The sequence below is a fragment of the Oncorhynchus tshawytscha genome, linkage group LG30, assembly GCF_018296145.1.
Source record: "Oncorhynchus tshawytscha isolate Ot180627B linkage group LG30, Otsh_v2.0, whole genome shotgun sequence".
Classification (NCBI taxonomy): Eukaryota; Metazoa; Chordata; class Actinopteri; order Salmoniformes; family Salmonidae; genus Oncorhynchus; species Oncorhynchus tshawytscha.
This window is the reverse complement of record NC_056458.1, coordinates 4,759,699-4,785,901: the sequence shown is the minus strand read 5'-3', so window position 1 is coordinate 4,785,901 and position 26,203 is coordinate 4,759,699. Positions and strand designations below refer to the sequence as shown.

At 43.3% G+C, this 26,203-nt stretch overlaps 2 protein-coding genes across 9 annotated transcripts in view; one reads left to right on the top strand and one right to left on the bottom strand.

The window, feature by feature from the left end:
• The first annotated feature begins 411 nt into the window (after nt 1-411).
• Nucleotides 412-17,668, top strand: LOC112228947 (phosphatidylinositol-binding clathrin assembly protein). Of its 8 annotated transcripts, XM_024394758.2 has the most exons (20): nt 412-725; nt 1,038-1,251; nt 3,254-3,396; nt 3,663-3,738; nt 3,955-4,057; nt 4,323-4,416; nt 4,540-4,651; nt 4,804-4,910; nt 5,868-5,909; nt 7,748-7,833; nt 8,256-8,349; nt 8,493-8,626; nt 8,947-9,047; nt 12,604-12,735; nt 12,877-12,907; nt 13,055-13,193; nt 13,537-13,560; nt 13,669-13,725; nt 14,024-14,143; nt 14,451-17,668. In XM_024394758.2, the coding sequence occupies exons 2-20, from the start codon at nt 1,122-1,124 to the stop codon at nt 14,481-14,483; spliced, it is 1,758 nt and encodes a 585-aa protein (XP_024250526.1). In that variant the 5' UTR covers nt 412-725; nt 1,038-1,121; the 3' UTR covers nt 14,484-17,668. The 8 variants fall into 8 exon arrangements, with proteins under 8 accessions (XP_024250526.1, XP_024250531.1, XP_024250528.1 ...); XM_024394763.2 differs by lacking the exon at nt 1,038-1,251; XM_024394760.2 differs by having other exon boundaries at nt 412-1,251; nt 8,274-8,349.
• Nucleotides 17,669-17,904: 236 nt separating this feature from the next.
• Nucleotides 17,905-26,203, bottom strand: part of LOC112228966 (phosphorylase b kinase regulatory subunit alpha, skeletal muscle isoform) — a 30,173-nt gene continuing 21,874 nt past the window's right edge. Inside the window, exons 23-32 of the mRNA XM_042309810.1 lie at nt 25,503-25,582; nt 25,283-25,361; nt 25,016-25,145; nt 24,671-24,772; nt 24,395-24,498; nt 24,178-24,222; nt 19,344-19,505; nt 19,147-19,200; nt 18,759-18,959; nt 17,905-18,510 (exon numbers count right to left, since the gene is read on the bottom strand). Of these exons, the coding sequence (XP_042165744.1) occupies nt 18,337-18,510; nt 18,759-18,959; nt 19,147-19,200; nt 19,344-19,505; nt 24,178-24,222; nt 24,395-24,498; nt 24,671-24,772; nt 25,016-25,145; nt 25,283-25,361; nt 25,503-25,582 (1,131 nt within the window). The 3' untranslated portion in view covers nt 17,905-18,336. The remainder of the gene's footprint in view (nt 18,511-18,758; nt 18,960-19,146; nt 19,201-19,343; nt 19,506-24,177; nt 24,223-24,394; nt 24,499-24,670; nt 24,773-25,015; nt 25,146-25,282; nt 25,362-25,502; nt 25,583-26,203) is intronic.

Sequence of the window (26,203 nt, the reverse complement as noted above, 5' to 3'; positions counted from 1 at the left end):
AAAGGCATATACATCCTGTAAGGCATTTGTAAAATAGAGGAAGACATCTCAATGCCAAGTCTGACTCATATTTTACCTCACTTGCAGGCCGAGTAGAGTCACATTTGGGACAATATGCCTAGACATTACATGTACTGTATGTCCTACATTCCTATAGAGAGCTGCAGGAAACTGAGAAGCTGGTGCTTTGTGAAAGTTTGTTGTTATAGTCCAATGACAATGGTATTAACATCAACAGCATACTAACCCAGGGGGTTGTCTTCAGATGTGTCTGGATCTGATTGGACAGTACTGCAGATTCGGACAGATTCCATCCACTTCAAATCAAGAAGCAGCTGCCTAATATTCAGTTGCGGTGTTCCGCTTTAAGATGCCCTCCCCGGACCCTTTCTGTGTTGCCCAATCAACCCCTTTCTAAGTCACCTGATTCATAGGCTACACTGCCATTTTACACATGAAGTTTAAGTGAGAAAAAAAATGAATAATCGACTACCTAACAAAAAAATGTTTGTAAAAAGATTAAATGCATTCAGAATAAACCATATGGAGCACGTCAATTAAAGGACATGGAAAAACTAGGAGGAGTCACTGCTACAAGACCTCGATACGAACAGAGGGGAGCTTGAGAGAAAATACATTCATATGCTATTTTGTAACGTCTTCAAAATTAGTCTAGCCCCAATCATAACCAGAGAGAACGTCGCGTGATCACCGGCCGAGGATTGGTAGGCTAACTAATCAATGATTGTCTCTCTCCTGATGCTCAATTGTATTCATGCAGGCTACTGTTGCGGCTGTACACTCTAACCGGAATCACCATTGGAAAGCTATTACGCGGATATATTGTAGCATCGCGACCTCCGAACGAAACATTCTGAGCTGATATTGGTGTGGGTCGTTGGTTTTAGGTTTTTGTATGTGTATTTGTGAGGACAATTGGATTGCCATTTCGTTGACTGAATGTAGCCGTCAATTTTATTTGGCCGCCGTATGAATTCTCCCATCGGATTCGCGTCAGTGTACGTTTTTGTTTTCAGACGGGCAGTTTGTTTAGAGGGCACCCTCTCTATCACAGCTGAAGACAATTTGATTTCTGATTCCCCAATCACTGCTTCTGGAATATGTCTGGACAGTCTATCACGGACCGGATCGCTGCGGCTCAGCACAGCATGACCGGATCCGCTATAAGCAAAGCCGTCTGCAAGGCCACGACGCATGAAGTCAGCGGACCCAAGAAGAAACACCTTGACTGTAGGTTAAGTACACCACCAGTGCACCGCCGTTGCTACATGTTAGCGACAAAAACATTGGTTTACATTGAATATTCAAGACGACCTTTTATTTGTCGATATGTACTTCATGTTTGGTATGGCCAAGGGTTTATCGAAATGATTATATTGGGCTATGAATAATTGCGCATCATAGGCTTCAGCAGCTCAGTAGTCAATCATTATCATACAGTGTCATTATCCTACGGTAGTCGATCGTGTTGTAGCCTGAACACGACGAGACAAATATTGTTATTACTGAGTGTCATACAAGAAAATCAATCAATCAAATGTATTTATAAAGCCCTTTTTTATATCAGCAGATGTCAGAAAGTGCTGTACAGAGAGAGACCCATCCTAAAACCCCAAACAGCAAGCAAATCAGATACAAATACCCACATAGCCTACTACACTTTGTTCATCATTGTATGCAGTAATAATTTTGTAAATTTCCCTTTTTATAGGCTATGAAAATGTTCATGGCAGCGTAGGTTTAAAGAAGCACAATTGGAGTCAGTCTACCTTATTGCAAACCATTTCTTAATTTCCTACTGAGTTCTAGATGAAAATGTGTTTAATTTAGGATTAATACCTTAGTATATTGTGGTGTATGTAGCCTTTGAGTTTGCTCAGCTACTTCAGTTTGTGATGAGCTGGTGTCCATAGGTCATTCATATTTGTTCAGTGGCAGCAGTGTCATAGACCATCTTGATCTCAACATGTGTGTTGATCTGTGTGTGGGAATGTGGAACTGGAGCAATTATTGGGTCGAAAGTGTTTTCTCCACGTTTAACTACTGATGGTTTATGACACTGCTTTGGCTTTATACCCAAATGATGACATGACACAGTCAACATTGTGTCCAGTCAATCAATTAAGATCAATCAGTCTGGTTCTGGGCTGCAACAAATGCCATAGACCCAGAGGGTTATTGGTTCAGTGAAACAAGGTAGGCTTGTTGGGTCCCAGGTCTCATCATGGGCTGCCAGTTTGATTATTTTCTGGGGAAGGAATGTTTTAATTGTACAATTCTTTGCCCAACCTTTATCCAAAGTAATCCAATTGTGAACATTTTAGTCACTTTAGAGTCACGCAGAGTGGAATTACATAAGCTAAAATCTTGTAGTCCATATAAAACTGCCATTTCTCTGAGTGGCATTTGGGAAGACTTTCAAATGTGATTTAAAAATGTGGTACCCGACTGCAATTTAGTTATTTAAAGAGTGTAATTCCTCTGGATTATCCCGGATGCCTTGATATTCCGTTTATGTTTCCTTTATGTTCCCTTTTAAGGTTTAGCATAAGCTTAGACTTCTCCTACAGTGACATGTCTTGAAGCACTGAAGACAAATCATGTGAGGTTTATTTTGTTTATGACTGTTTTATTTACAATCAGATTTCCAATTTGAAATGTTAATTGCAGGCTTAGTCGCTGTAATTTAAGGCATAATAAATGAGAGTTAATTCACTAGTAAAAGAATGTCTCTTTTTGAAGGGTGTGAGGGGGCCGAGCAGAGATTCCAACTGCTGCTAGGAATTTTCAGCATGACAATATGTTTTCACTAACACTTGTATTCAGCCTCGCCACGCCAGCTTTGCCCTTGTGTGGGTGCAAGCAAGCTGGGTAGTGCTAGGTATCAGCAGCCTATCCGGGGGGGGGCAGGCAGGCAGGCAGGCAGGCAAGCCATAGTGAGCCTCGATTGGTCTAGATCATCGACGTCGCAGAGTGTTTGCATGAAGTTCAGCTTCCCCGACTCTGGTCCCACCCTGTTCACGTCTGTCGCCCATGCTCGCGTTGTCAAAATGGGCCTCCGCCCACTTCGCTTCCATTGGGAATGAATGGTTTCCCGTAGTTTCATCGCCCACGTCGTCTTCAGTGAAGCGGGCACTGTGTGCGAGTTGATCAGCCTCAGTGTATAGTAGAGTACAGCACTTCTTAAGCACTATCACATTTTCCAATGTCACCCATTCTGTGTCGTCGGCAGACCTGATCCACTGCACCAACGAGCTGAATGTGAGTGTCCCCCACCTGGCTGACACGTTGTTTGAGAGGACGGCTAACAACAGCTGGGTGGTGGTGTTCAAGGCCCTCGTCACCACGCACCACCTCATGATGTACGGCAACGAGGTGAGTCGCCCACTGACAGACTGGCTTCACTGGCTTCCTCTTGTCGCTCAGCTAGCAGAGCATGGCGCTCGTAGCGCCAGAACAGTGGGTTCAATTCACGGGACCACCCGTACAAAGAAAATGTATGCACGCACGACTAAGTCACTTTGGATAACATAATTTGTTAAATGGGTTGCAGTGTATTATTAGATGTTATTCACTGATTTTAATCTTTCTTCTTACTGGTTATGACCACGCTGCCGCTCTCTCTCTCTTTGTTTCACCAGCGATTAATCCAGTATCTGGCGTCCAGAAACACACTTTTTAACCTGAACAACTTCTTGGATAAGGGAGCATTACAAGGTACTGTTGGGAATTTGTCCGTGGAAGCAATTCCACGCCACACTGTACATAAGTCACAGGTACAAAACAACATATAGAAACGTGCAATGCATGAACAAAAAATGCCCCAGTTCAAAAGCTCAAACCGTCATTCTGAACGCGTTGCAGAGGTTTGGCTCTGTAAGCCACCAGCTAGAACTTACACTCATTGTAATACAAGTGCTCCCTCTCTGCCAGGTTATGACATGTCAACGTTCATCAGACGCTACAGCAGGTATCTGAATGAGAAGGCCATGTCCTACAGACTGGTGGCTGTGGACTTCACCAAGATGAAGAGAGGGTAAGGATGTCCTGTTTGTGGCTAGCGTGGAACACCTCCCCTGTGTCACACTAAGATGCATCAGTAAGCTACATCAGTGGAGGCGGGTCTTAAATAGTGTCACGGTAACTCCGCTCAACTGGCCAACTCATTTCAGCAGCCACTTTGGAAATGGTGTGCCTTTTATATTGAGTTTCAGCATGATTGACACAGAGATGCTTTATCTGTTCGTGTTTTGTCCGTCGCTTGCCCTGTTAAAGCGGTCCTCCGTGCCTCTTGTCGACAGGGTTGACGGTGTGATGCGCACCATGACGGTTGAGAAGCTGATCAAGACTCTACCGATCATTCAGAATCAGCTGGATGCACTGCTGGACTTTCAGGTAGGCTGCAGGGGTTCATGGTCTTGGCGTTGGTGGTCCTTAAATGAACACGGGCAACGTGATGACCGTGAGCTGTCTGCATGAACTTTCAATGTGTGGTCTCTCGATCTGTTGTTTTCCCAGGCTAACTCTAACGAACTGACCAATGGCGTCATCAACAGCGCCTTCATGCTGCTCTTCAAAGACTCCATCCGCCTCTTTGCTGCGTACAATGAAGGAGTCATCAACATGCTGGGTAAGTACACTCTATATCTGTTAGGTAACTATGGTGCTGCTATGATGCCACTATGCTGTTTGTAAGTGTACGCTATATAAAATAAATAGCCCAAGTCCTTTTTTCTTTTCTTTTTTTCAGTTAACCTATCTTCTTTTTTTTGTACCCTAAAGAGAAATATTTTGATATGAAGAAGAACCAATGCAAAGACGCCCTGGAGATTTACAAGACGTTTCTGAACAGAATGACCAAGCTGTCAGAGTTTCTCAAAGTTGCAGAGGTAATGTTTTCCCTTTTCCAATTGTTTTGAGGAAAGGAAGGTGTCAGATAGATCCAGCAAGAAGGTGGGGCTCTTCTCCCGGACCTCTGCTCCTCTCCCCCTTTCTCTCTCTCGCTCTCTCTGTTGCCGTGTGGTGGAAGCTAATGCTGGTCATGAATGCAGAGGTTAGCCTATTAGTGAGCCTGAAAAGCTCAAGGTGAAGGCCCCTCCATGTGCTGCCTGTTCTGATGCCTGCGTTGCATGTCTTAGCAAGAGGCCCCCCTTACTCTTCCCTTCCCTTTCTCTCTTTTTCAATGATGAATGTCTGCTGTTATCCACGTAAAGTACTACTCGCAATTCACAAGGCCCTATTGCAAAGATAATACGTATCTCTCTGTAGTTTTCTCATTTCTCGTGCATTCTTTTATTGAAAGGCGTTCTTGCTGTCTTTACTGATTTGGTAACTATTTGGAGGAAGGTTTGGGGTGATGGGGGTGTGTTTCTATCCAAAAACGGACTAACGTTGACTTTAAGGGCCCATTTCATTTACTCGTCTAACAATGTGTTTGTCATTTGTTCCCCAGCCTTTTTTTGTTGTTGTTCAAAGTCAACATTAGTTGTGTGTTGCTGTTGTTTTGGATGTTTCTCACCTTGCAGTCACATGAGTATTACAGCCCAATGTACCCGGCACACCTGTCAGTGGCATTTCAGTGTGTAAACATTCATTTCAAACCCAAGTCTTCAGATCCTGTGCGTATGTATGTGTGTCAGTGCGTGTGTGGGCATGCCAATTCCCCTGCCTGTTGTCTTTTTGTTGTTTTGTTTCTAGTCACTGCATGGAGTAATGGATTCTTTGGTTTGATTCTTCTTTCTCCCTCCTCCACACACCTACCCCTCCCCCCTTTTTTTTTATTCTGTGGTTGTGTTCGTTTGTTTATTATGTTTGGTTTTTGTTTGCCCCCCTTTTTTGTGACACAGCAAGTTGGAATTGATCAGGGTGACATCCCCGATCTCACACAGGTCAGTGGTGCATTTCATCTCAATATCTCCCATGTAGCTCCATTCTGAACGCTCCCATTCCCTACTCACCCTACAGGCTTCCAACCGCCCCCTCCTTTTCTACCTGATTTTACCTCCCTCTCTCTGAGCTCTAGGGTAGAGAGGGCCTACTTCCAAAAAATGGGTTCCTAATATGTGAACCTTGGATTCTGCTGCCCCATATTTCGTTTCCTCATTTTGGAGATTGTGCAAAACACCATCTTATGTCTTTCGGCAGATTTTTAGGTAGACCGATCCTTTATGTCTTTACTTAGACTTGAGTTTTTTGTATAGTTGAGTCGCAGTTTTTGAAAGTTAACCCACAAAAAACATATTTTTTTTGTTTGTTTGATTTTGAAATGGCGCTGAAAAGTCAGGCACCTCTTCAGCCTCTGTCCTAACGAATATGGGCGTATGGTGCTTGTGTCAGGCCCATATAAGCCTTTTGTACGTTAAGGGATGACATCTCTTGATAGAGTTCAAGCTCTTGATTTCTCTCGCAGTTTAACTTTGCGTTGCTTCAAAATGAACACTATTTGTATATCTTTTTTCCCGGGATAGATGTCCCATCAAAATAGCTGTGGGGAGAGCAGTGAATGGTTTCTACCAAATAGGTTTCTGCAAATATTACTTGAATGGTATACATAATGCAATCCTAAGCACTTGCGTAACATCTGACGTGATGCTACAAACACTGGTTGAAGCTTTCTTCAATGACACTAATGGTGTTTCCCTCCACAATAAACATGAACAAAGGTTTCTGTCAATTATGTCATGTTTGCAGTGCTTATGAAGATCTTCTGTATCCCTGTTCAACTAAATAGTAACCCATGTCTTTACTGAGCTGTAGATTTTTTTTTTCTGCTTATTTGAAACTTTTAGTATATTCTAGATTTCTCAGAAGAAGGATATCCAGAATTCTCATTATTCTCTCTTATTCCCCCAAAATAAGTATATGGAAATTCTTATTTTTGCAAGTTACTGCACGTGTTAAGATTGCATTCTGTAATGAAATGCAAATGTTGGGTTGAAACATGGGTATCACGTGTGGGGAATTGAATTCACTGATCCTTGGTTTATTTAACCATTTTGTATGTCTTTATAAAATACAAAGTTCATTTCCCAAGTGCGTGTATCTCATTTTCATCAGACGTTTTGCCTTTCTGTGAGTTCACTCGTTCGGCTTCCAAACCTTTTTGAACTAGACACTAAAGCTAATGACCAAATTTGACCGTCTGCTAGTAGAATTTCTACTCTAACCTGTAAAATACATTTATGAAATTTGATATTCATGAATGAATAGTTACCCAAATGATTATAGGAAACGGAATCCATTGGTTAACTCACAATTTATGCACTGGGATGTGTGTGAGAGCATTTATACACACCTGTGAATGGGCTTCTAAGCTCCTTTCCATATGCCAACAGACGATGTGATGTGTTCTGAACCCCACAGGAGCCGACACACTGTACAAATGACCTCCCAGGCCTGTGTACTTGCTTGCATGAGAGAGGACTGATCTGTGCATGTCTGGCTTGGAGCCAAACCTAATTATACCAGATGTATTGTCTTACGTAAAATACCTGCAAATATGGAGACTAGACTGAACATGAATAAAGCTTAGGACAATGTGCCGCTGTGTGTGTGTGTGCTCGCTTGTGTCTGTGCGCTTGCGCCGGTGCCAAATGTCTGTGTGCCTGTACGCGAGTGTATGCAAATGCAGTGTGTGTGCGCACGCGTGATTGTTTTCCCAATTGTTCTACACAGTGCTATCCTCACTTGGTGCATTAATGTTTCCCCATGCCCCCCCCCCCCTCAGGCCCCTAGCAGCCTCCTGGAAGCTTTGGAGCAGCATTTGGCCTCTCTGGAGGGGAGGAAAATCAAGGAGCTCTCCACAGCCACCAGGTAACCAAACAGACACACGCGCACACACACAGATGCTAATGTTTCAGGCTTTGTGTCTGAAAGAGGCATTTAGAATGAAGCAGGCATTTCAGAACATTTGTCACTCACTAAAGCTGTGATAGGTATGAGGACGAATGTGCAAATTATGCTGTGCCAGTGTTCCACCCTTAGCTAGTATGTCATCTGGACTACAACGGCAATGCGGCCTCATTTATCCTGGATTTGGGAGTGTTTTAATGTGTTTGTGTGTCAGACCTGTCTACTATATGACAATTACGGCACGCAAGAGTCAGAAACGTTCTCCAAAAAAAAAAAAAAAAAAAAAAAAAAAAAAAAATCATCAGTGGTCTGTCCCAGAATGGCCTTGTGTGACAGTGAAGTGTACGTGGTGGTCACTGATAAGCGCTGTGTGGTCTCTCCAGAGCTAACACCTTGTCCAGTGCTGTGTCGTCACTGTCCAGCACTGGAATCTCCCTCAGCCGCATGGACGAGAAGGAGGACGAGAACAGGCTGAAGGTCAGACAGGGTCACTGTTCAGCAACTTCTCATTACAATGTCGATGCGCTACTGTATGAATGAGTCTGAATATATATTATTTTCTCAACCCTGTTGTACTGTCACTTTTTTGCGGCTTGACTTGATGTGTTTGTCCCGGGCAGGACGAGGGAGCCAAGGTGATTGACGTGCAGACGCCGACCGTCTCTCCCAGCTCCCAGTCAATGGGCAGTGCCAACGGCAGCAGTGGGGTCACAGACCTCTTCTCCAACTCATCTGTTGTATCCGTTACAAATAAGTAAGGCAGACCCTACGGTCTGATAATCCTTGTGCTTGAGTTAATACATATGGGTATATTTCACACAGGTTGTTCAGTTTGTATATTATAACCTGTATGTATCTTATTTTAAAATGGCAGGTGGTTAAATCACTTCACGGTATATTAGTTGGGTTATTAGTGGAAAGGATCTGTGAGCCACGTTAAAATGGATGGCTGAATGGCAGTGTTCCAAGTGGTTGGTCCTGGCCGCTGTAACTCTCTTCCTCTCTGCCCTGTGGCCTGAAGGGGTCTGCTCTGCTATGATTTTTATCTGTCTCTCTCTGCTCTTGTTTCCCCAGCGTGCCAAATCTCACCAGTGACTTGTTCAACCTCCAGCCCACCTTCAACCCGAATATCCAGACCACACACACTGTGCCGTCTAACAACAACGCCTGGGGAGGTGAGGGACACAAAAAACACATACTGACACATGCGCACACACACACTGTATACACTTGAAGACTAGTATTGTATTTAAAATGAAGGCAGATACATTGAGCATATTGTGATGGACAGAAATCAGTCACTGCAGGACATAAATAAGATATTAATTGATGTCAACCCCAACCTTTATTAGAAGAAATTAAATGTCCAGTTGTGTCCCCAATGCAATTTTTTCCTCTCCTCTTCCCTGCTACGATACCTATCCCTGCTGGATTCTCTCTCTCTCTCTCAATATGTGTCAATATGGCTTGTAATCACTCTACTGGACAGCTGACAGGACTGAAATAGCATTACAATATGCCTGGGGCTAGGGTTATTGCCTGTAGCCTGATTCGCTCTCTCCCTGTGTAACCTGCAGCCTGTCTCTCTGTGACCTGAGACTGACTTTGACTCTCTCTCCCTGTGTGACCCAGGGAGTGCTGAGCGATTAACCATTTATGTTTGTTCGTTGGGGTTATTAACCAGACCTGCAAGCATTTAGCGTACCAACTAAGCAATTCTCTGTCCATGAGATCCGAGTGAAAAGTATGCAGAAATGAATAGGGCTTGATTTTAAAAAATATATATTTATATTTGAATAAAAACGTAAATCTAACATCCCGATTCTCGAGCTGCAACACACATACAGTGCCTTGCGAAAGTATTCGGCCCTCTTGAACTTTGCGACCTTTTGCCACATTTCAGGCTTCAAACATAAAGATATAAAACTGTATTTTTTTGTGAAGAATCAACAACAAGTGGGACACAATCATGAAGTGGAACGACATTTATTGGATATTTCAAACTTTTTTACAAATCAAAAACTGAAAAATTGGGCGTGCAAAATTATTCAGCCCCTTTACTTTCAGTGCAGCAAACTTTTGCTCTCAGCAGAAGTTCAGTGAGGATCTCTGAATGATCCAATTTTTTGACCTAAATGACTAATGATGATAAATACAATCCACCTGTGTAATCAAGTCTCTGTATAAATGCACCTGCACTTTGATAGTCTCAGAGGTCCGTTAAAAGCGCAGAGAGCATCATGAAGAACAAGGAAACACCAGGCAGGTCCGAGATCTGTTGCAGAAGAAGTTTAAAGCTGGATTTGGATACAAAAAGATTTCCCAAGTCCCTTTAAACATCCCAAGGAGCACTGTGCAAGCGATAATATTGAAATGGAAGGAGTATCAGACCACTGCAAATCTACCAAGACCTGGCCATCCCTCTAAACTTTCAGCTCATACAAGGAGAAGACTGATCAGAGATGCAGCCAAGAGGCCCATGATCACTCTGGATGAACTGCAGAGATCTACAGCTGAGGTGGGAGACACTGTCCATAGGACAACAATCAGTCGTATATTGCACAAATCTGGCCTTTATGGAAGAGTGGCAAGAAGAAAGCCATTTCTTAAAGATATCCATAAAAAGTGTCGTTTAAAGTTTGCCACAAGCCACCTGGGAGACACACCAAACATGTGGAAGAAGGTGCTCTGGTCAGATGAAACCAAAATTGATCTTTTTGGCAACAATGCAAAACGTTATGTTTGGCGTAAAAGCAACACAGCTCATCACCCTGACCACACAACGCCTGGGGCACACAGTTTTATATCTTTGTTTGAAGCCTGAAATGTGGCAGAAGGTCGCAAAGTTCAAGGGGGCCGAATACTTTAGCAAGGCACTGTACATGTACAGAGTTTGTGTCAACGGACATGGAGATTAATACATCCTTATTCGTCATAGCTACCCCGTGTCTGCCTCTCCTGTTTGTTGTGATGCTGAGTTTGCCGACTGTCAGCTGTAGGTAAACACATGACCAAATCCCTTTTTGATTCCATGTGTTGTGGAAAGGTAAACACTAATTGTTTCAAGCTAAAGTTAGCGAACATAAGATGGACATTTAGTGGGCTCTAAAGTGCTAGCAGTTCACTCGCATTTGCTAGTGAAAGAAAATCAATACAAATACGACAAAATACATGGTCGCATTTTGTGCGAGTGTGATATACATTTTAATTCTGCGTCCCCGTTAGTTGTATTTTCCACAACATTACGAGGATCACGCAATCGGGTAGACTGTAATTATGATCCACGTCACAAAATGCATTATAAAAGTATAATCAAAAATAAATTTAATGGAGTCGGCAGTTTAGAAGACTGCGAGATGATGCCTACCCAATGAGTGCCGCTATTAGCTATAGAGGCAATGCTTTTAAAAATGCACTTGCACTAGAATTACAAGTTGAATCTCCAATTTGCCGCACGCGTCTGGTACTCTAAAAAGTTGGACAGGGTTGGCAGGTCTGTTAAACAACTAATTGACCGATGTCAGTACTATTACTTGAATTCCATTGAGTTGTGTTTTATTTGTGAGCCCAGTGCGCAGTTTCTCTAGAGAGAAATCAAATCATTCCCGAGAGAAATAATGTCAAGAACTACGTGCGATGAAGGGAGTTGTAGTTTTCACGAAGCAAATATTCCATTTATTTCAGCGCCAAAGTGTGGTAATTAACGACAATTGCCATAATCCATTGCGCCTGTCGTTTCCGGCTCAGACAGAGACTGATACACTTTTCCGCCTGGTAAATTAAGATTCACACAAACCGCATGAGAGAGGAACGTACACAACACAACGACAGAGAGGAATAGAGACAGTTCGTGAAAGTATGCGTTATCTACCTTGAATAACTAGTCAAGTGATTTAGTCAGACAGCTCTGCAGCATACTTAGGCAGGCTAGCCTAGCTAAATAGGATGACTAAAGACAGTACAGTATGGGGAGCACAGAGATGGCGTTAGATCAGTGGTATTCAAGCCTTTTCAGCGGAGATCCTATTTTCCCCCCCACCCCAATAATTTCTTGCAACTCGAAGTCACCCCACATCCGATGATGCAACCTTAAAATCGATACATTTAGATTTTGAAATCAACAAATGACCTTCAATCAATTTAATTTTCTCGTCAAAAGAAAATAAAACCAATCAAGACATTTACTCAATACAATTATATCTTTCAAATGATCTTCCTCAAAAACATTTGTATATCGTCCCATACAATAATCTGTACTCTTAATTTTTTTGTTCCTAATTTTGGCTACCCCACTGCAGCTGGGGTCGTGACCCCTACTTTGAATACCACTGTGTTAGATGGGCTGGCTGCTACTTCCTAAGCTGAGATGATGTTCAGAATAAAAAAATATTAGTCATGAAAATGAAGTAATATACAGAACCGAAATATTGTATTATTTCATAGCAATTTTTCTATTGATGCCTACCCAATGTGGACATGCCAGAGACTATGGGATATTTTCAATGTTTTGGCAATTGAATGTTCACTATTTTGGGGTTTGGAATTTCCAGTCAAAAGCTCTAAAATAATTTTTGTCATTATTTCATTTCCTTGATTCCTTTTTTAAATAATCAAACCGAAACCGAACCGACCTCAAAAAGCACTAATCACTCCGCATTACCCGGAGCCTGACTCTCTCTCCCTGTGAGACCCGGAGCCTGACTCTCGCTCCCTGTATGTCTCTGTCCTCAGGTTTTGGGCTCCCAGGGGACCTGTTGAAGCCAGCTCAGCCCACACACATCCACAGCCCTGGAATACAACTGCAATCTGGGGGGAAGATGATGCCCACTGACCTGGACTCCTCCTTAGCCAACCTTGTTGGCAGTGAGTCTTTTTTTTCCCCCCCCTATTTTACATGTAGCTTTGCATATTATACATTTTTCAGTAGTCATAAAATGGTCATACACAGTAATGCTCTGTAACCGCATCTGAACATGTAACATATCTTAATCGCTCATTTGCCAGACTTGCAGTTCGGAGGAACACCAGCCAAAAAGTGAGTATATGATATTTTAAAAGGATCTGAGAGCACCTAGAGTAATATATTTGGATGTAGCTATTCATCTGAGCATTTATGAATCCTGATCTAATCTGTCTTGCTCTAATGCTGTGGGTGTATTTGAACCCTGTGTTTGTCCATCAGGCCAGAGCCCCAGTGGGCCCAGCTGGTAGAGAAGAAGCCCACAGGAGGGACTCACTGGCAGTCCAAAACCTTGTGCACCAGCCCCAACTGGAACCATCATGCCCCCATGGCTCCTCAACCTATGCCCATACCACAAATGGTGAGACATACACGCCTGGTCACGCTCACCAAATATAATACAGAGAACAAGCCAGCAATGCAGAAGGTAGTGTACTTTTTCTTTAGAAAACTATATGATTGTCTGAAAATCACATCTTCGAAAATTGGAAGGGGTTATTGCGGCTCTTCCACAGAGGCGCTGGTGATTCACATTTGCCCTCTTGTCTATTTGAATTTGTTTGCACTCTAATTATTTGTCTCTCCTCTTCTCATTTCGTGTTTCATCTGTCTTCTCTTGAAAAATTCCCACTGAATTATCCACCATCCATTCCTATCTCCATTTGCCTCGTTCCCGCCTCCTCGTTTCCTCAACCCTGCTGCAGAATGGAATGATCTATACTGGCTATGTAAGTACGTGACTCTGTAGAGGGAGTCGCTGCATTCTTCCACAAGTCCATTTCTCAGTGTGCTCTACTAGTCTTTCATTTTTACGTTCCGCCCTTTCTCTCCGTAAGGCTCCAGCTCCAGTGGCTTTTCCTATGACGACACCTCAAGTGCCTGTTTATGGAATGGTAAGGAATGATCTGCACCTGTGGTACAGTACCCAGGTCTAACAGTGAAATCAAATTGTATTTGTCGTCACGCGTCAAACCCTGAAATGCTTACTTACACGCCCTGAAGCCCTTAACCAAGAAATAGAGTTAAGAAAACATTTACTGAATAAACTCAAGGAAGAAATCGAATAAAACGTCACACAATATAAAATCACAATTCCAATATAAGGTCGGATCTAAGGGGGGGAGGGGGGATCTGTACACCAAGACCATTGATACCCAGTTTACATTTAATCTCTCTCTCTCCCTGTTGGAGATGCCTTCTCATCAAATGGGGCAGATGGGTGGAGTCCCTATGATGGCACCACAGCATATGATGTACAACCAACCTGTCCTTCGGCACACCAATCCATTCGCTCCCATGCCAGGAGCCCAGGTAATCCCACTGTCCACTCCCCAACCACTTCTGGCATGTGAATCATGATTCAAGGCATCAGTTCCTAAGTATGTTAATCATAATTGTAATGCGGTCTTTGCTGCTTTATAATGTTAACTGTTTAATACTTAATTTGTCAATGCTAACTACTGTTTGTTTACCACTAGGTTCTGGAATTATTTAAGATCTTGTTACTATGAAACCTTTGGTATTACAGTACCTGTTTTTATTTTTTATTTTACTGAGATATTTATAATCCAGTCTCGAGCCTTTTTAAAACTAGACGGATATTATTAAACCGTAACAGGCTTATTTTCCTATGCAGATGCACTTCATGTAGGACTGGGAGCATCTTACCATGACAGTAAAAGCAGAGAGACGAACCAATCCAGAACCAAATGCAATGCGAGGTGGAAGAGAGAAAGGAGCAGAAGACAGTGGTGGAGACAGACCGGTGATGTGCTGGTGTCGGTGCTCTTTCAGTGGCCTCCCTGTGGGATGGAACCTCTGTTACATTCTGCATCATGGCTGATATAAGAGTCCCATCCAAATCCTTTGACAAGTCACAGCTCACATTCATTCTGTATTTGATTTGCTCATTTGAATGGGTATCATTCCCACCTGTTTGAACCCATGCTATGACGACAGCTGCATTCCAGTTTGGAGCTTGGCCCCTTTGCAGTGAATTCTAGACAACAATCCGTCAGTGTCAATGGACATCTCTTTCTCTGATAGTTTGCACGCACTTTAATCAAATGTGAACTTTGCCACGGGTGTACATACTCATTGTCCAATTAGGATCTCATACAAACCACTATAACACTCCTACTCCTCCTTTTCTCCCCAATGTTCATGTCAGAGTTGCGGAAGCTACCGTTTTCATGCGTTTCAATCGATGTTCACCAAACATTTTGGAGTCGACTCCGTATTCATTCCATTTTTTGTTGTTGTTTCACAACCAGTTATAGTATTGGATAAATGGCTTGGAGACACATGGTTTGTGTACGCGTGTGCATGTACAGTATATCTGTCTGTGTTCATCTGCGGTGCACTCTGATCTAAATGTACAACCACTATTGTGTCATGTTTTCTTCGGTTCCTGTGAAAGCCATGATCTGCGTGGCGAGGGCTGCCCACTGTACTCTGTTTTTAAATGGTGTGCTCCATGCCAACATAGACCTACGGTGTATTCCTATGAAAGAAATGAAGGCGGCCCACTCATTTCATACGGAACCGTCGTAGGTCATGACACGTTCTGCCTCTGCCGTGCCACCCGTTGTTCATTCTGCTCGGTGCTATTTGAGGTTGTTTTTAAAAAATACGTGATCCATGTTCCTTTAGCTACCACAACGGAGCATGGAACTTCCCGCCATCGGATTTTGCTTCTGCTCTTTGAAACCGATACACTGTCCTTGTAACGGTCCTGCCCCCCCATGTCAGTGAGTAAACGTTGGGAGAGTGTTCTTTGTGTTTCTTCTCGTATCGCTCCAGGTCGATGCCCAATGAGTTGTCGCATGTGTCATTGTTGTGTTTCTGAGTGGCAGTGTGTTGCGGTGTAGCTCCCCACCAACCCTTGGAGAATGTTGTTGAGGAGCTCGTTTCTGAGAGACTGCTTCGCGAGACAGTGAAACTGACAATCGCTCCAGTAAGTCAGCAACTATCTGCCACGCTCCAACTCCAGCCCCAGAGAGAGCCCTAGCTTGCTGTCCTGGACATTTTTTTTGTTTGCCGGAGGGCAGAGGACAAGCGAGGAGGAAAGTAGAGAGATCTGTAAATGTGATCGAGGGTCATGTCTGTCCAGAAACTCCCCGGTGTGTGTAAACCGTGACAGACAGACGACATATATAGCACAAACCCTGGAGGGGGGCGAGCGTTTTACTGCACAAAACTGAAACCATTGCTGGGATGTACAGTCAAAGGGGCTGGGGGAAATCCTTGTTTTTCTATTTATTGTGTTTCTATATGTCCATGCCCTTCCCAGTGAGATAAACAGGGTAGTGTTCCTCAACGAGGCCTCCCAGCTTCTGGTCCTCCGAGGTCAGTGGGGGTCACTGAAGCCATCCAGGCCATCTGGTAGTGTCTATTTAGCCATGAGTAGTCGAGTGTCGTAACGTGTCTCAATACAAGTCGGTCGTCTGTTAGATTTGCTATAGAGCCTCTCATTCTGCTAATCATGGGCTCTGTCAAGACTACCGCATTCCGATGCCCTGTGACCGGCTTACATTTTGTAGATGTTCTTTGAAACGTAATTCTGTCTCAATGTCACCTGTGTCAATTGAATGCTTTTATGCAAGTTCACGCTGTCCCATAGACCAATTCTGACTGTTACGCTGTCCTCTGTATGTAACCTTGTATGTTTTTTGACATGTGCTCTCTCTGTAAGTGATAGCCCCATTGGGAGACGGGGGTTGTTTATTGCCGTGTCTGTGGTTGCGGGTCATTGTGCTTGGCGGTGTCATGGGGTGTACGTCTGTGATGTTTGTGTATATCTTGATTGGGGGGGTGTTAGGTTCAACAGTATCACAACTGGTCTACCAAGAGTGTCTTCATTGTGGCAGTGGACACTGTCCTCTCCGTAACAGGAACATTTTGCACCAAAGTCATCAAGCGCAGCTTTTTCTCCGCGGTCACATTGCTGATATCCAATTTGGAGGAATTTGATTTCAGCGACAAGTCTCTTCTTGCATGATTAGTGTTGTCTTTTTCTATTGACTTGTGTGCCCGGTAAAGAGCATGATCATATGTGAAATTTCACTTACCGGTGTGTTTGCAAATGTTTAGGAATTTCTCCATGAGATTTTGACTTGCCTCTTTTACATTAGCGTTCATAAATGTGTGTGTCCCACCAGATATAACTGTCTTTTTTTTTTTTTGCATTTGAAATGCAATTTAAATACCTATTCAGTTACGAGACCACACATTTTGTGAAACATGAATATAAATGCTATGCATCACCTAGCTAGCTAGACATTCAAGTCTTGTAAACCCCTCCTTGTTGAAACGTTGCTATTTTCAATACATTTGAGCGCTTGCTCTTTTTCTTTTCTTCCAAGTATGTTCAGTCTTGTCCCTCTTCCATTGGATCATGTCATTCTCTGCCAATATTGGTCATCTTCCTTTGCGCTTGCAGTGGAAAATCTCGCTCCCTGATCTTTTAGCCACTGAAAGATGTCAACGTGCATTGTCACTTTTTGCCCAATGTACTCTGGCGATGTATAATGTACATTTATGCATATTTAACAATATGAGCACAGTATACCTATCTGTTGGTTACTGTGTTCTACTCCATATTGCCCATCTGAAATCTTTTTTTCTTGTGATGAAACGAAGCATTGTCCAGGATGTCCTGTTTTTGGAACTGAGGCTCCATACCTTTTTTTTTTTTTTTTTTGAGTACATCAAATGGATTGATAACACAATACACTGTATTGTCAATGCTAAATTACATTGTTATAAACAATTGGTTTTCTTTTAAATGCAGAGGTTGTTGTTTTTGGAAGACAATTGAATAAAATGTCAAATGTTGCTCAGGTTATGTCGTTATTTTGCAGCGGTCCTCATCTTCCTGCTCATTGTACCTTTCATCAGTGACCGCTTGTTGGTAGATGTGCAATGCATGTTTCTACTGGATATACAGGTAATCACCTTGACAGCGAATATCGGCAGGTTAAAGCATCATTCATACTCATGAATAATTGTCAGATTGCATCATACGAGTTGGCTATGAGAGGGCCTTGAAGCACTGTCACTCACAAAGTGTGCAAGATGAAGATTGCCACTATACTGTATTAATCAAAGATCCATACAGTACACCTGTCACATCACAATAGGAAAATTATAATTTTCAAAAGCAGCACTACCACTAGTGTTGCGACAACCACTCACTCTGACATAGAATCACAGTGCACCATCTTTATGGTAAGAAATATCTACCTGCTGTGAATGGAAACCTAGCTTCATTCATTTTTCTGAGAATAATCTGCCATATCAGAGGAAGTTAGTATTTTAAATACTGGGACCCCTCATAGCGATTGTTCATGTCAGGCACAGGCTTGCTGGGATATATCAAAACAAATTAAGCTCCATGATGAAAAGGTTGGGTGACTAGATAAAAATCAGCCTTTCTCAGGTTCTGAGCCCTACTACAGTATGTGTTGCTGTTAGCTAATTGGAGGGCACAGACTAATAGAAGCTCATTGGATGGCACATGCACCGCTTGGCAAGAAGTCCTGGGCGTAGGTGCACACAGCTTTGCAGAGGTAGGTCATAGTGCCGTAGCGGCCACTAGGGGCGCTGTCATACAGCAGCCTGCAGATCCCATTGGAGTGATCTTTCTCCAGAAGGGTGTCGTCAGCCCCCAGCACTTTCTGCAGAAGAGGGGAATATGGACACAATGTAAGAATGACATTGCAAAGACAATGTGCTATTTAATGTCCTTTAACATGTGGGGGTTTACAGGAAATGTAACTGAATAGTAGTAAATACATGAATAGTAAATAACTGAATAACAAGCACAATAAACAATGTAAAATAAACATGTTCCACTGTGAAAATCAATGCTGAAAGAACAGCGGTCTGTTTCGCCAGCAGAGGTGAGACTACCGTACTGACTGACCTGGTCGTGGTAGAACATTTCACTGGCCATGTGGACTATCTTATCTACATGGACGACACTGCCGATGCTCTCCAGCTCCACCTCGGCCAACAGGGTGAGCACCAGTATGGCCTCCACCAGCAGCTGGCGGTACTCTGGCCGGGGCACGCGATTCAGCACCGTCTCCACGTGCACCGCAAACTTGATCTCACCGGGGGTCATCTGTGATCCACAACCCCCCCCAGGGGAGGTGGATAGGAAATAGATAGTGCATCATGTAGTGTGATATTGAACAAATCTGGTTCAGAGGTGAGCATGTGCTTGAATGAGTACAGGAAGGTGAAATCATTTAGATGAAGGAGTAACGTGAAGTTGATGTGGCTCAGCCTGGAGATCTTTTAGGGCGTACCTCTCTTGTGGTTGACGCTGGGAGAATGCACCCCACAATAGATAGACCGTCACACTGAAAAATAAAGTAGGGCAATTACATCTATGAACCAGGTAGAAACAAGTTTCACGGATGCTAATTATACATGTACCAGCTAGAACAAAGTGTTTGGACTACTGTGCAAAGAGTACCAGCACCCGTCGCCCACAGCATCTCACCTTCTGGAGGATGGACCAGACCTTCTGGTAGAAGCCAACAGGGACTCTGTTGAGGGCTCCATCTAGACGTCTCCTACGTAACCACTGGCCATGGCGGCTGTCTCTCACCGCCATCTTTTCTGTTGCGCTCTGCAACGACTCGATGGATGGGAGTCTGTACCGCTGGAGCACACCAGGGGAAAACAAACACTTATAGTTAAGCTTTCTCTTCATTGTTAGATCGTATAAAACCACTTGAGTTTATCACATAATACATATGTGGTATTGTATTCCCAGAAGTTATGTACAGTACCAGTCAAAAGTTTGGACACACCTACTCAATCAAGTTTTTAATTATATATATATATATTTTTTTTTCTTTACTATTTTCTACATTGTAGAATAATAGTGAAGACATCAAAGCTATGAAATGTGAGGTGATTGTGGAGGCCAGGTCATCTGATGCAGCACTCCATCACTCTCCTTCTTGGTCAAATAGCCCTTTCACAGCCTGGAGGTGTGTTGGGTCATTGTTCTGTTGAAAAATAAATGATAGTCCCACAAAGTGCAAACCAGATGGGATGGTGTATCGCTGCAGAATGCTGTGGTAGCCATGCTGGTTAAGTGTGCCTTGAATTCTAAATAAATCACAGACAGTGTTGCCAGCAAAGCACCCCCACACCCCCTCCTCCATGCTTCACGGTGGGAACCACACATGCGGAGATCATCCATTCACCTACTCTGTGTCTCATGGCGGTTGGAACCAAAAATTGCACATTTGGACTCGTCAGACCAAAGGACAGATTTCCACTGGTCTAATGTCCATTGTGTGTGTTTCTTGGCCAAATCAAGTCTCTTATTATTATTGGTGTCCTTTAGTAGTGGTTTCTTTTCAGCAAGGCAAGCAACCATGAAGGCCTGATTCACGCAGTCTCCTCTGAACAGTTGATGTTGAGATGTGTCTGTTACTTGAAGTCTGTGAAGCATTTTTTTGGGCTGCAAATGCTGAGGCTTTTAACGGATGAACTTATCCTCTGCAGCAGAGGTAACTCTGGGTCTTCCTTTCCTGTGGCAGTCCTCATGAGAGCCAGTTTCATCATAGCGCTTGACGGTTTTTGCGACTGCAGTTGAAGAAACTGTCAAAGTTCTTGAAATTTTCCTGATTGACTGAACTTCATGTCTTAAGGTAATGATGGACTGTCATTACTCTTTGCTTATTTGAGCTGTTCTTGCCATAATATGGACTTGGTCGGTTACCAAATAGCCACCCTTACCATGTCACAACACATCTGATTGTCTCAAACACATTAAGGAAAGAAATTCCACAAATGAACTTTTAACAAGGCACACCTGTTAATTGAAATGCATTCCAGGTGACTACCTCATGAAGCTGGTTGAGAGAATGCCAAGAGTGTGCAAAGCTGTCAAGGCAAAGGGTGGCTACTTTGAAGAATCTCAAATATATTTTGATTTGTTTCATGGGTTATTACATGATTCCATATGTGTTATTTCATAGGTTTGATGTCCTCACTATTATTCTGCAATGTAAAGATAAAGAAAAACCCTTGAATTGTCACGACTCCCGCCGAAGTCGGCCCCTCTCTTTGTACGGGTGGGCGACGTCACCGGCTTTCTAGCCATATTCACTCCATTTTTCATTTATCCATTTGTTTTGTCTTGTTCCCTGCACACCTGGTTTTCATTCCCCAATCACACTACATGTATTTATTCCTCTGTTCCCCCTCATGTCTTTGTGCGCGATTGTTTTGTGTTACGTGTCTTTGTTGACGCGCTTTTACTGGTATGCGTTTATTCCGTGTTCTATTTCACGAGGTATGTCATTGTGTTTATACAGTATTACTGTGACTGTTTGCGTGTTTTCACTTTTGCATTGGCTGGAGGTTGACGCAGTGACGTCCGTCTGTTGGTTTCTCCTGCCTCAAAAAAGTGTGCGCCTGTTCACAACTCTCTGCTCTCCTGCACCCGAATCTGCTCCCAGTACGCACGCCATTGACATGAATGAGAAGGTGTGTCCAAACCTTTGACTGAGAATGGAAGGATCAAATGCTTTATTATTGAAATATTGAAAAAATATAGACAGAAAAAGACAAACGGCATGATTTGAAGTACTGTACATATATACAGTAAGGTACAAAATATTGGCACCCTTGATAAAGATGAGCAAAAACTGTATACAATAAATAATACAAATACTGAGCTATATTGCTTGTTAGAAAAAGGGAAATTATATTATTTTATACTAACATAATACCTCAGAGAAAGAGATTCTGTTCAACAGGTTAAAAAAAATGGGTCCAAATTATTGTCACCCCTGTTTTGAGTATTATAGAATGAACCCGCTTCGTGAGGATAAAGATAAAGTATTTTTCTAAAATGTTTTGAGATTGGAGAACACATTGGGAGGGATCTCAGACCATTCCTCCATTTAGAATCTTTCCAGATCCTTGACATCCTTCGACCACAAAAATCAACATTTTGCAATTGCCATCTGTCTCCGGACTTGAAGCCCATTGAAAACCTCTGGTTTACGTTAAGAGAATGGAAGGGTCAAATTATTTTATTTATTATTAAAATATAGAAAAAATTCAGACAGAAAAAGACAAACAACATGATCTGAAGTTAGATGGGGCAGAGTCTTACAAGCATTAGAAACATCAGGCTTCCTGTTAAGGCAAGGGCTGATTTCAAGGTTTTACTGCTAACCTACAAAGCATTTTACATGGGCTTGCTCCTACCTATCTTTCTGATTTGGTCCTGCCGTACATACCTACACGTACATGTATCATATAAATGATACCTACACGCTACGGTCACAAGATGCAGGCCTCCTAATTGTCCCTAGAATTTCTAAGAAAACAGCTGGAGGCAGGGCTTTCTCCTATAGAGCTCCATTTTATGGAATGGTCTGCCTACCCATGTGAGAGACGCAGACTCGGTCTCAACCTTTAAATCTTTACTGAAGACTCATCTCTTCAGTGGGTCATATGATTGAGTGTAGTCTGGCCCAGGAGTGTGAAGGTGAACGGAAAGGCTCTGGAGCAACGAACCGCCTTTGCTGTCTCTGCCTGGCCGGTTCCCCTCTCTCCACTGGGATTCTCTGCCTCTAACCCTATTACAGGGGCTGAGTCACTGCCTTTACTGGTGCTCTTTCATGCCGTCCCTAGCAGGGGTGTGTCACTTGAGTGGGTTGAGTCACTAACGTGATCTTCCTGTCTGGGTTGGCGCCCCCACCCTTGGGTTGTGCCGTGGCGGAGATCTTTGTGGGCTATACTCGGCCTTGTCTTAGGATGGTAAGTTGGTGGTTGAAGATATCCCTCTAGTGGTGTGGGGGCTGTGCTTTGGCAAAGTGGGTGGGGTTATAATCCTTCCTGTTTGGCCCTGTTCGGGGGTATCATCGGATGGGGCCACAGTGTCTCCTGGCCCCTTCTGTCTCAGCCTCCAGCATTTATGCTGCAGTAGTTTGTGTCGAGGGGCTAGGGTCAGTTTGTTATATCTGGAGTACTTCTCCTGTCTTATCCAGTGTCCTGTGTGAATTTAAGTATGCTCTCTCTAATTCTCTCTCTCGGAGGACCTGAGTCCTAGGACCATGCCTTAGGACTACCTGGCATGATGACTCCTTGCTGTCCCCAGTCCACCTGGCCGTGCTGCTGCTCCAGTTTCAACTGTTCTGTCTGCGGCTATGGAACACTGATCTGTTCACCGGACGTGCTTCCTGTCCCAGTCCTGCTGTTTTCAACTCTCTAGAGACAGCAGGAGCGGTAGAGATACTCTTAATGATTGGCTATGAAAAGCCAACTGACATTTACTCCTGAGGTGCTGACTTGCTGCACCCTCGACAACTACTGTGATTATTATTATTTGACCATGCTGGTCATTTATGAACATTTGAACATCCTGGCCATGTTCTGTTATAATCTCCACCCGGGACAGCCAGAAGAGGACTGGCCACCCCTCATAGCCTGGTTCCTCTCTAGGTTTCGGCCTTTGTAGGGAGTTTTTCCTAGCCACCGTGTTTCTACACCTGCATTGCTTTGCTGTTTGGGGTTTTAGGCTGGGTTTCTGTACAGCACTTTGAGATATCAGCTGTAAGAAGCGCTATGTAAGAAGGGCTATATAAATACATTTGATTTGATGATCATTGGGTGTGGATACTGTCGGAAGATGTGGGTCTGAGCAAGTGTGATGTCATCAATGTATGTAAATGTTAAGTTGGCTTTTGCTTTTGCTTATGTAAAACATTCAACCCTGTGATTTGACTCGAAGAGGGCAAGTCCATAAGTGCAGGCGAAGGATATCAAGGATCTGGAAAGATTATGTATGGAGGAATAATCCAAGATCCCTCCAAACGTGTTCTATCCTCCCAACGTGCCATCATCCTCGCAAGGGGAGGGTGCTGGAGTATTGAAAACAAAATCTCTTTCCCTGAGCAATTGTATTAGTATAAAATAATATATATTATTTTTTACATACAATATAGCTCAGTATTTGTATTGTATAATTTAGTCTTTTTTTGAGCATCTTTCTAAAGGGTGGCAATCATTTGGGACCTGGCATCTACTGCCATACCCCGTTCAAAGGCACTTAAACATTCACCCTCTGAATGGCACACGTGCACAATTCATGTCGCAATGGTCTCACGGCATCTACACTGATTTGAAGTGGATTGAACAGGTGACATCAGTAAGGGATGACAGCTTTCACCTGGACTCACCTGGTCAGTCTGTCACGGAAAGAGCAGGTGTTCCTAATGTTTTGTACACTCCGTGTATATGCACACGTGTACATGTGCATGCTCAATCTCTACTTTCTGTACTCACTGACCCAAGCCACTCACCCCTGATTCAATGTTTTCGATGTCAAGGGAATGCACGGATAAGGACTGCAAAAAACACAAGGTAAAAAGGCAAATCGATCAGCGGACACATTAGTACGTCTTCAATGGTATGTCTGTATTGATTACATAGATCACCATGCAGTTGGAGGCTGTTGGGTCTCTGTCATGTATACTGTTTCTGTATGCAGTCATACATAACACAGTATAGTGTCCTTACCAGCTTCCTCACTTTACTCTGATGTTTGCTCCCGCCCACACTCTTAGAGTTAGGCGAAATATCCTGGATGGCAATGGAGTCTGTACCGGTTGCACCCGAACGCACTGCAAATATACAGTGGGAACAATTATCCACTTAAAATAAAGAACACCACAGACAAAATGGCTACTTGACAAAATACAAGTAAGATGAAACGGAGAAAACGGACGTGCTGTTTTTGAGCAGCTCTCCAGTAAGCTACTAACATCAACAATGATCGAAGCCATTGTCACTCACCACTCTTCATCAGCCCAAACTCTTTCCCACTGAGAATGTGGTGCAGGAGGTTCTTTAGCTCTGAAGGGCTCATGTTCATCAGGCACTCCGTGGCCTCCTCGCCTGGAACACGCACAGAGAATTCACACTTATTTCTACATGTTCCCTCCACTGACCTTACATCTCAAAGAGACACATCACATATAAATGATAGAAATGGTTGCTTTAAAAATGTGCCCGACTGTCTGCAAACGTCTAATGTAGTGATGGCATCGTATACTGTATAACATAATGGAAGGAACCATCACTAAGATCAATCTGAAGGTTGTAACATCTGACCCTAGCATTAGTGCTATGTCAGCGCACCAGAGCAGTTGAGAGACTGGGCCAGCTCAGTAGCCATGACCTGGATGATCAGTCCGATCCTGAGACGGAACATCTCACTGAAGAGTTTTGGCTGGGTGCGGATACACATTGCCAGAAACACCATAATCTCCTGCAGCGGGAACACAAACACCAGCTTACAGCACGTTGAGGCACAAATCAATACTTAACATACCGCTGGGACTAGTAGTAACCATTACATTCAGAATTATAATTTGAATATCTGAGCCACGGTCATATCGTCCTTACCTGAGTGAGAATGGCGATGGTCAGATTATTTTCACTGGCCACATCAATTAGCTTTGCCAGCTTGTCAGGGGGCATGGGGCTATGTGGATACAATGACAACATCACTCACAAAGCAGAGCTTGTTTCTGTCTTGTCTCCATTTGGTCTCTTTCTAAAAATATATGCTGAATACTGTCATGAGGGTGCCAGGTGTGTGAAGGATTGAGGACGGTGAGCTCACGCTGAAATGGTCTTCTCCCTTGGCTCAGGGGGGAGACCCACTGTCAGGTGCTTCTGGTGGGCCAGCAGATCTGAACAGGCCTGTCAACAAAGTAAAAAAACACCTAAAAGTTCAGAGGTCAAAAAAACATTGGAATGGTATATCTGATCACCTGAGACGTGGCACTACCTTCCTGTCATTTAAGAACTTTGGATTTGATCAACCATGTATGTTGGCTAACCTAAATAACAGTGCATGAATCAAAATGAGTAAGGATGATAAACCGTTATGAATGGATTTGAAATGTGTCTGTGGTTTTCCGGTCACAACTTGCAGACTTGTTTTCGAGTTGCTGTGCATTTTGTTGCCAACCTATTTTGCTACCTGACAACTTTACGGTTTTTACTTTTTAATTACCGTTTATATATATATATATATATTTTTTTCCTCAACCTTTTCACTCCGGACGCTTTATCTGGACACGATTCGTCAGGACCTCCAACGGCCGAAGCTAAGTAGTAACATTAACATGATGCCTTCTAATTACAGTCGCTGTACTCGCCTTACGGCGAGGATAGCTGTGCTACAAGCCCAGCTTCAGACGCAATCGTTAAGCAAGGGTAATTTCAGTGTAGGAAAGGATGAAACAGCGTCTGTGCCACCACTAAGTACAGATAGTAGTATGGAAGGAAATGCTGTAGGAACACTCAACCGGTGTCGCT

What these genes read in the sequence shown, in the direction of transcription:
- LOC112228947 (XM_024394758.2), top strand. Translation starts at nt 1,122, where the DNA reads ATGTCTGGACAGTCTATCACGGACCGGATCGCTGCGGCTCAGCACAGC. An exon ending in TTCACCAAGATGAAGAGAGG is followed by an intron (nt 4,058 to 4,322) that starts GTAAGGATGTCC and finishes TCTTGTCGACAG; the next exon opens with GGTTGACGGTGTGATGCGCA. An exon ending in AGTTTCTCAAAGTTGCAGAG is followed by an intron (nt 4,911 to 5,867) that starts GTAATGTTTTCC and finishes TTTGTGACACAG; the next exon opens with CAAGTTGGAATTGATCAGGG.